Source organism: Gossypium hirsutum, chromosome A10 (genome assembly GCF_007990345.1).
Source record: "Gossypium hirsutum isolate 1008001.06 chromosome A10, Gossypium_hirsutum_v2.1, whole genome shotgun sequence".
In the NCBI taxonomy this organism is placed as follows: domain Eukaryota; kingdom Viridiplantae; phylum Streptophyta; class Magnoliopsida; order Malvales; family Malvaceae; genus Gossypium; species Gossypium hirsutum.
The window spans coordinates 6,413,327-6,423,358 of NC_053433.1; the positions used below are offsets into that span (position 1 = coordinate 6,413,327).

Genomic DNA, 10,032 nt, shown 5'->3' on the forward strand with positions numbered 1-10,032 from the left:
TTTGTTACTTTATAATAATATGTCTAAAATAGACATTTTATTTCTCAAAAGCACTTTTTAACAGCAATGCTAAACACTCAAAATTTAAACCAAACTTTTCAAAAGCACTTCTCAAAAATACTTTTTCACAACACTTTTCAAAAGTACTTTTCAAAAACATTCCCAAACTAGTTCTAAATTTAAATCAAAATTTGGACATAGAGTTCCCCAAAAAAAAGAGAACAGGCCAATCCAACTCAACTGAGGACATAAACAGAATAATGGAAAACAAGGAAGGGCAAAAAGGGAAAAAGGGGAAAAACGAAAAGGGTTTTTGATGTGAAGTAGGAGTAGGCCAGGGTTATTCAAAAAAAAAAAGTTGAAAGGGTTATATAAAAACCTAAAAGAGGAACAATTCCAAGCACCTAAGATTTGTTGTATTGTTATTTTGCCTTTTCGCTATCGTCTTTGCCTATCAACTCCACGGCGCAGATCCGAGGAGTCTCTATTTTTCAATCCAAACAACCCCTCTAAACACTCTCTTCTTTTATTGCTCCTACTCTTCCAGGTTGCTCCTTTTTCCCTCTTTTCTTCTCTTTTTTTGTATTGTTTGGGTGTTTGTGTTTGATTGGTTTTTTTGTTGAATCTATGTTTTTCTTTTGTTGGGTTTTATTTGATGTTTATTGGATTCGTTTTACTGTATGGGATCTGGGCTTGATCTGTTTTCTTTTTATCTTTCTGGGTTTCTGGTTTTGAGATTTATCAGTTCACGGTAGTTTTTCTTTGATTTGACATTTTAATAAGTTTGTAGCTCAGCTAGACTAGCCTAGCTATACGTGTTTATCTAAAGTTAAAAAAAATTTGCTGGATTTTGAATAGTAATAGAAGGAATAAAAGGGTTTGTATTTTATTAGGTTCCAAATGGTAGGAATTTGGAAAGTTTATAGTAACCTGAGCGTCTGTTATTCAAGAAAAAAAATATGACTTGTTTTCTTTTCCTTTTTGGTTGGGAATGGATCATAACTGTTATATTTGAAATTTCCAGCTTTGGGGTTGAAATCACTATAAAATTAATGCAATTTGTTAAAGGAAAAAACATTACTTGTGGAAGTGTTTTATAATGGTTAAGTTTACGGCTGAGATTGAGCAAGTATGATATTTTGTTGGAGCTGAAATCTGGATTTGGGTTTGTTACAGTAAGTTGCCTGGGATTAGGATTATTAACATCAGAATGGATGTATAATTAACAGATGAGTAATGATTATGTGTTCCCTAGAAGTGTCTTCAGTTCAGCATGTGTCATATGCTGTAATGTTTAAAGATTTGGTGATAAGAGTTTGTTAAACAGTTTTCTTTTTAAGTGCCTGGCTCCGAGTGGAATATTGGAGAAGTGGACAATGTGGTGTCTGATGGAGGATTGCGATCCAATTATCAGATAGCCATCTGCCCCTTTGTATCTTCTCCAGATATTAAATCAGAAGTTAATGCTTGCTCTCTGCTTCACATGGAGTGCAAGTTTGGCTCTTCTTTTACATTTTGTCAATATTGAAAGGCATTGACCTTAATTGCGATTGAAGTTTTATAAATTTTGGCGTTTATATGGTTGGCAGCATCTTGATTTATTTATCAGTATCCTGTTATATTCTTAAACTGAAATGCTGTACTTTGTGGGCTGAACTACGCTCAATAGCTTCATTTTTTTTCTTCCTTCTGCAGTCATGGCAGGCTTGGCACCAGAAGGATCCCAATTTGATGCTCGTCAATATGACCAGAAAATGACTGAGCTGTAAGTTTCTTGTTTGTAGTTGATATATGCTTTTCTCTCTTTGCCTGTTTTTCTATTTATGCTTTATACATATAAAATGATATTTGTTTTACCATTTGGTGATGTTTATGTGGTCAAAACTCACAGGCTCCAGACTGATGGAGATGACTTTTTCACAAGTTATGATGAAGTTTATGACAGTTTTGATGCAATGGGACTTCAAGAGAACCTTCTGAGGGGTATCTATGCATATGGTATGTAAAACAATGGAAAGAAAATCATAAAGTTTGTAATTTGCTTTCATAAATTCTTCATATATCATAGTCTGCCATTTGTTCAAACTAAAATAATATTTCTATGTTTCCATTTTTGCTAATTTATGCTGAATCGCCATTCAAGGTTTTGAGAAGCCTTCTGCCATTCAGCAAAGAGGAATTGTACCATTTTGCAAGGGTCTTGATGTGATTCAACAGGCACAATCCGGAACTGGGAAAACAGCGACTTTCTGCTCTGGAATTCTACAGCAACTTGACTATGCTGTAGTCCAATGCCAGGCTCTGGTTTTGGCACCCACAAGGGAGTTGGCACAACAGATTGAGAAGGTCATGCGAGCACTTGGTGATTACCTTGGTGTTAAGGTCCATGCTTGTGTTGGTGGGACAAGTGTTCGTGAGGATCAGCGCATTCTTCAAAGTGGTGTTCATGTTGTTGTTGGTACTCCTGGTCGTGTCTTTGACATGTTGAGAAGGCAGTCACTTCGTCCTGATTATATCAAGATGTTTGTCTTGGATGAGGCTGATGAGATGCTTTCCCGTGGTTTTAAGGATCAGGTTTGTTTTTTCATCATGTTATCTTCCCATTCAAATGAACTTTGAAATCTTAGGTTTTGATATTTTTCTGCTCTAATAATTTTGTTATCTCTTTCAGATCTATGATATCTTCCAGCTGCTTCCAGCCAAGATTCAGGTTGGAGTGTTTTCTGCCACAATGCCGCCGGAGGCCCTCGAGATTACTAGGAAATTTATGAATAAGCCTGTGAGAATTTTGGTAAAGCGTGATGAGCTAACCCTGGAGGGTATCAAGCAGTTTTATGTGAATGTTGAAAAGGAAGAGTGGAAGCTTGAAACTCTGTGTGATCTTTACGAGACCCTAGCCATTACCCAGAGTGTCATTTTTGTGAATACCAGGCGTAAGGTCGACTGGTTAACTGACAAGATGCGAAGCCGTGACCACACAGTGTCTGCCACCCATGGAGACATGGACCAGAATACTCGTGACGTTATCATGCGTGAATTCCGCTCTGGTTCATCTCGTGTTCTCATCACCACCGATCTCCTTGCTCGAGGTATTGACGTGCAGCAAGTCTCTCTAGTCATAAACTATGATCTGCCTACTCAACCAGAAAACTACCTCCACCGTATTGGTCGAAGTGGAAGGTTTGGGAGAAAAGGTGTGGCCATCAACTTTGTGACTACAGATGATGAGAGGATGCTTTTTGACATCCAAAAGTTCTATAATGTGGTCATTGAGGAGCTGCCATCAAACGTTGCTGATCTCCTTTGATGAGATTAGACACCCTTTTTGAATATTGTTGAGGCAAGGTGTTTTGTTGTTTTGGCAAGTTTCTTATTTTTCTCCCTATCTAGCGTCTTAAGTTAAATGTTCTTAAACATATCTGACCATTGAATCCAGTTTTGCCTACTCCTTTGTGGTGGGTTTAATATGTTATTTCTAGTTTTTATGCAGCAGTAGGGTTTTTGAGTTGTATGTCATCATTTTCTAGTTATAATATAAAATCATGGAAGGCATTTCATACATTTGGAGAAGGCGTCTTCTTAACTATTTCCAATGGGCTCAAATGCAAATACAAAGAAGCTATATACACAAGGGGGAACTTACATTTTGCTAAAACCCTATTGGTGCACATGGTTGTCCATTACTTAAATAACAACGGGTCTATTTCATGATCTTTCTGCATTTCGCTCTGCGCCTACGGTCTTAGGGCAGCTTTTCCCTTCCACAAAAAATATCAATATTCTCTGCAAATTTATAACATGGCAAGCATGTGAGCAGCTCTTAGCAAATAATAGTGAAATATTTCCTTGAGGGATCAATCCATCTTCGAAAGCGAAAGGTTGCACACAGAAAAAGGAAAAGTTTTGAGTCCTGAATTCTCTATCAAATAATTCATACACTCTGGCACTATTGCCTTTTGCACCTCGTTTCACTATACAATGACAACATAATTTACTGTTACCCATTCCATTTCTTGGTAGTTTTCGTGAATAAAGTAAAGGATTAATGTATGCTAAAAAAGTTAGACTTGATAGGCTTAAATATTTTTAATGTATGTAGTATTTGATATCTTGAATTAATCACAATTAATTTTATCAAGAGATAAAAGGGAGAAGTTTAAAGGATTTGATATTCATTAAATCACAAAATTATATGTTTTGTGATTATTCCTAGCTAAAATCAACGTGGAAACTTCGAGAAGAAAAGAAAAAACGAGAGTTGTCGGCGAGTGATGCGAGACCACGGTTTGCACATTTACGATATAAGCTCATTTTAATTGATTGCATCTTCATATTAACTACATTTAGAAATATCAAGGTGAGTACCTAGTGATAATAAAAGCCATTGAATTAAGCTTGATTGTGAATTGTCGAAATGAGGAACTAAATTGAATAAGTTGTAAAATATTATGAATTACTCAGAATATGATTAAGTGCTATGAGATTGGAAGAAAATGTATTGAATGGCATGAAGCTTATGTGATATGTTAATTGATTTGGTTGTGATTGTGAATATAATTGATAAATGGTAATCGTATTAAGTTGTAAATGAATTGAATATTTGTACCCTATTACTATTCAGGATGTGTCAGATATAATTGACATGTCATAGGATTGAGTTGTGTACGGGATTACAAGCTTATGTGCCAGGATGCACTTTGTGTGCCAGATACGCGCTCCGTGTGCCAAGATGCACTTTGTGTGCCAGCATGCACTTCCTGTGCCAAGATGCATTTTGTACGCCAGTATGCATATTACGTGCTAGTTACCTTACTTTGGTTTATCTGATGATGCACTTTGGTGCCAGTTAGGTGTGTTGGTTGGATGATCCAAGTATTTGTTCGAGTCCGAGTTAGGTTAATAAAGGTTGTAAATTATAAGTTTGGTAAATGATGTGAATTTGGTAATATATGATGCCTTTTGAACCAATTATGTATACATGTTATTTGGGATGAATGGAAACATGTTGACAATTATGTAAATTAGTTAAAAGTGAGCCCTGAGGGCCGAATGAATGCAAATGAGTTGATAAACTCCAGAAATGAGTTGAATAGGATGACAACAAAGTAAATGAATTGTGTATCATAATACATGAGTAATATAATGTTGATGATATGTTATAAAGAATTTGATTCATGGTTAATATTGAATTGGTTTGATTCATGGTTAATATTGAATTGGTATGTAAGGAGTGGTTGGCTATTGATAGGTAGGTTGGAATTGGTCATACTCGTGGTAAATTGGATATATATGTTATTTTGGCATTGATACAATAATGGATATGTTCTTTGTTTGATATTGGAAAGGTTGACAATTAGTTTATGTATTGGCTAGATGTTATGTGCAAATTACAAATTTTAGCTTAAAGTTTAATGCCAATGCTTATGTTTTATATACCTTAAATTATAAATTTACCACTGAGCCTTATTGTTCAGCGTATGATTATTTTCACTGTACGTAGGTATAGGCGATCCTCAGGAATTTGAGAAGTTGTTTCAGTATCCAAAAATTGATTCTTCGACTCTGTAACGACCCGAAAGTCAATAGTGTCAGAAAATGTGATTTCAGGGTCCCGTTTCTGTAAACTGAACTTGTAAATATTATTAAATATGGACAAATTTATTATACAAGTGAATTGAATTTTGGATAGGTAATTTTTGCCGAATTAGTGATTAATTAGAGCCTAGGGACTAAATTGTAAAAGTTTTAACGCTATAGATTTTTAAATAGGAAATGAATTGAGGACTTAAATTGCAATTAACTTGAGGTTTAAAATAACAAATAGACCATGTTAAAGCATAGCATAGTGGAGGGTAATGTGCTTGTCTCTTCGTTGATGGTAATTAAAATTAGTTAAAGTTAAACAACTTAAAATTTAAATGCTTAAAATATATAAGATAGTAGAGGAAGAAATACATTTCACCATCTTCTTTCTCCTTAGGTTGAAACTAAAAAAGGAAAGAAACCTAAGCAACAGTTGAAGGTTTGGCCTTGATTGGTATGTTCAAATTAGTTTATTTTCTTGTAATTTTTATGTTTTTGAGGTTCCAGGGGCTTGATTTAGCTAACCCGTGTACCAATTTGTAAAACTAATAAAGTTTTAAAAAGTTTCCATTGTTGATTTATTGGAGTTTTTTGTGTTAAATTGTTAGATTTTAAGCTTGGATGTAAAAAAAGACTAGTTTGTAAAGTTTGATTATTAATTTTTACACATAATGACTAAAGTGAATAAAGTGTAAAACTGTTATGAAGAATGAATAGAAATATAGATTAAAGGGTTTGTTATGGATGAAAGTGAAGTCAGTTTGTAAATTGAATCTTAGATTTGAAAGTTATGCTCGTTTTGATTTTAGGGACTAAATTGAATAAAATATAAAGTTTTTATAAAATGACAATTGAGTGCGAATTTGGTTGAGTATTAATGATATTGTGTGTTCATGTTAATCCGTAGCTAACGTTGATTCGGATTTCTCTAGAGGGAAAGGAAAAGCTAAAGCCAACGATGAATAGCTCGAAATTCCTGGCATGTATTTCTATAATTCAAAGCTTGTTTAATCACTACAAATTTCAAGTTAATTTATATCATACACTGTTGAGATATATCATTGACGATAATTTCAATTTACTTAATGAAATCGAGATTGTAATTGGGATAAAGACTAAATCGAATAGAACAAAAATTCCAAATTCAATTGGTAATAGATAGTTAATACGAATCAAATCGAATAGAATTATGTTATGATAGATGATAATTGGATGTAGTTAAAATATTATGGGATCTGACTATCATGGTAAACCATCGTTGTTGTGCATTTGAGGTGGTAAGTTATCGTTGTCAGGCAATTCGGGGTGGTAAACCATCATTGTCGGGCAATCTGAAGTGGTAACTCATCATTTTCGGGCAACCCAAGATGACAAAATTGATGGATTATAGAAACCATTATTGTCGAACAATACAGGGTGGTAAACTATCGTTTACGGATAATCTGATATGTTAAGTCATTGTTGCAGAGCAACTCGGGATGACATAATTGATAAGTTATAGAAACCATCGTTGCCCGACAATTCAAGGTGGTAAGTCATCATTACCGGGTAGCCCAGGATGATATATTGAATTGAGTTGATGATGAACTAATGAGTACTTGAATATAAATGAGCTCATAGACTTGGAATCAATTGAAATGGTAATACTGAATCATGCTTAAATAGATACAAACATGGTTTTATACAAGTAGCATATATGTAAAGATTAAGCCTAGTTTAATGAATAAATGTCTAGCATGAGTAATTGATAAGTGCATGGTCACATGAAATTCATGTGTATTTATGTAATGGCTTGAAAATTTATATGAATTAATTATATTTGCGTGTATAAGATTACTTGTTGTGCCTTATATCATAGTAATATTACTAAGTATTTTCACTTAGCATACAAATTTTTTTTCTCATACGTAGGTACAAGTAGATTTTTAATAAATAGAATGTTATTACAGCATCCACCAAATGACTCCCGACTCAGTAAGTTTATAATTGTCTTATTTTGTATTTTGAGGGCAAGTGCCTTGATTGAGTAATTTTGGTATAAATTGTAACACCCTCACCCGACCCGATCATCGAATCTGGGTAAGGAGTGTAAAAAATGGACCCGATTTAAACCGAGGACCAATTCTAAGCATAATGAATTTAAGATGAACTTATTTAAATAATGTATATATATCTTACAACAAAACCCCTAAATTAAAGTAAAATTTTCCTATTTCCAATCTGAACTTTAAGGTAACTACAATCAACCCCGGGGCAAAGCCTCTGAAGGTACCCATTTCCTATGTGCATGACACCCTACTGATGATGATCTTGAATCTAACATGGTCTGGCTTCGTCCCTCATCAAGTTCCTGATCCTACGAATCCCACAACCATAGGTCGAAACCCCTAATAAGTTCGAATGAGCATAGTGAGTTTCTTTATCATATTTTACAAAAATAAACCCATCTAACAAAGTTTAAATAGAAAAGAACCCAACATACATTACTCCCTATTTCGTGTAGATGATCTCGTTTTGTCTAGAGTGTCTAAATCCTATTAGCCTTTCACCTTTCCTTAATGGTGGAATGATCGCTGAGCGATCGTTACTTGATTTGCTTATGACCATTCAACTAATTCTGGTGAATTCTCACTTGTCCTTATGACCACATCAGGACATACTAACGTCCAGAGTGTGAATACTGCAATAAAATAGAGAGTTACGAGGCGGTATCCTCAAGTATATGGGTCAAGTTGTAATATAGATTTTATAACAAAGTAGGTGAGTACTTCGAGGATCGTACCCAAGGGAGGCGAGTACTAAATCAATCTTAACCTAAACAATTAAATATCTAATTAATACTTTAAGTCAGTTATAGTACGAGAGTAAAATAAAAAAATATGTTTAGAGTTTGTAAAATAATAAAATAAAATAACATAAAAAGAAATTAAAGTTTTAAGAGATAGAGATAAATAAAGTGAATCAAATCAGCTTGCTTCAGCAATCCCAATTAACTGTCGTCTCGGGTTCTTCATCAACCAACTAGTCGCTACCCTAGCAGGATCTTTCGATCTTCCACTAACACAAGTCGACAAGAATTACTTATCTTACGACCTCACAGTCCAGATTAGCTTGGGTAAAGGTGTTCACGAATGGGTAATACCAATTTTGGGTTAATTCCCGCATTGATGACTTCCTAGAGTTGTCAAGCCTAGGGTTTGTTTCACGTTCTTCCTTTTCCAAACAATTGATCCGTTGAGTAACCCTACAAAATAGTTAAGAGATCATGCCTCCACTTGCTAATCCCCTATAGAAGGATTAGTTCCACTCGCTAATCCCCCATAGAAGGATTAGTTCCTCATGGCTTTAATAAACTATATGGAAAGAATGGAAAAATTGATCATGAGAAATGAAGCGGAATAGAGAGTTTAAGAAAGCCTGATTGATATTGAATAATATGAATCCACAGAAGTTGATCTTGCTTTACAATCAGATCTCTTGAAGAAACAAATAAACTAGACTATGAAAACCTAAGAGAAATAATAAAACAAACCTATAATCTAAGAAAAGAACCTGAGCTAATAGAATGGTGTCTATAACGTGTGCTATATAGGTTTATTTATAGTCTTCAGGTATTTGTTGTCCTTAACCTTAAGTTAGCTAATGTTCCTAAGCTTTAAGCTCGATTGTGCAGACCAAAACACCCTTACTTCATATTTTATTCTCGTCACAGAGTCAATGTCGCGACACACCAAGACTTGTGTCGCGACATAGCAACCAATATTCTCCTCTACAGCCATCTTCAAGGGTATGTCGCGACATTGAAGATAGTTTTTTACTTTCTCTATTCTGCTCCCTATGTTGCGATATTGGATCTCTCATGTTGTGACATAACGTTCAGTATTGGCTCGAAATGCTTTCTAATGGTCTCCTGCATATTCACGAAGTACGTTAGTTCTCCCTTAAGCCTTATTCGACCCTTAAGGTTAATAAAAGACTTGATTTGCACATTTTATTGTATGTTCGTAAAACTAAAGAAACTTAATTAAACATAACAAAAATGCTTGATTCAAGCTCCTTAAATGTGAAAACTAGTTTAATCTGCTACACCAAATTACGGTAGATCACCATACACATATCGCCCATTGTCTACCCTAACTCTGGCGGATAAACTAACATTCTACTCTTCATTCAGGTTGGAATGTTGTTTGAGATTACTTCTATGTAATTTGCCCTTTTTGTGATACCTTGATTTTACAACATAATATGTCCATCTGCATTAGACTGATTGACTTATTTTTGGAAAAAAATACGCTTTGAAAATAGTTTTCTTATACAGTAAAAAATTAAAATTTTAAAAATCGACCCGGTTTGTGATATTTATAGCAATAAACCTTAACTGAAGACATACTTGTGTTTTTGGATAAGCGGATCCTTGATGTTTTTCAACTTTCAACCAAACGATCTTCT

The 10,032-nt window shown here is 34.5% G+C and overlaps 1 protein-coding gene and 1 non-coding gene across 2 annotated transcripts; both read left to right on the forward strand.

Annotated features, from left to right (window-relative positions):
- Positions 1–336: 336 nt before the first annotated feature.
- On the forward strand, positions 337–3,559 carry LOC107920144 (eukaryotic initiation factor 4A-14). Its single transcript, XM_016849680.2, has 5 exons — positions 337–547; positions 1,696–1,765; positions 1,892–1,998; positions 2,144–2,574; positions 2,672–3,559. Exons 2-5 carry the CDS (start codon positions 1,698–1,700, stop codon positions 3,305–3,307), a joined length of 1,242 nt encoding a protein of 413 aa, XP_016705169.1. The 5' UTR covers positions 337–547; positions 1,696–1,697; the 3' UTR covers positions 3,308–3,559.
- LOC121208810 (small nucleolar RNA snoR98) lies at positions 1,406–1,516 on the forward strand. The gene has a single exon (XR_005903933.1). It is a non-coding gene; the product is annotated as a small nucleolar RNA snoR98 (small nucleolar RNA).
- Positions 3,560–10,032: the final 6,473 nt, after the last annotated feature.

Bases quoted from the DNA above. Each gene is read 5' to 3' on its own strand.
- LOC107920144 (XM_016849680.2), top strand. From the start codon at position 1,698: ATGGCAGGCTTGGCACCAGAAGGATCCCAATTTGATGCTCGTCAATAT. The intron at 1,766-1,891 runs GTAAGTTTCTTG...CAAAACTCACAG, and splicing joins GACCAGAAAATGACTGAGCT to GCTCCAGACTGATGGAGATG. The intron at 1,999-2,143 runs GTATGTAAAACA...TCGCCATTCAAG, and splicing joins GAGGGGTATCTATGCATATG to GTTTTGAGAAGCCTTCTGCC.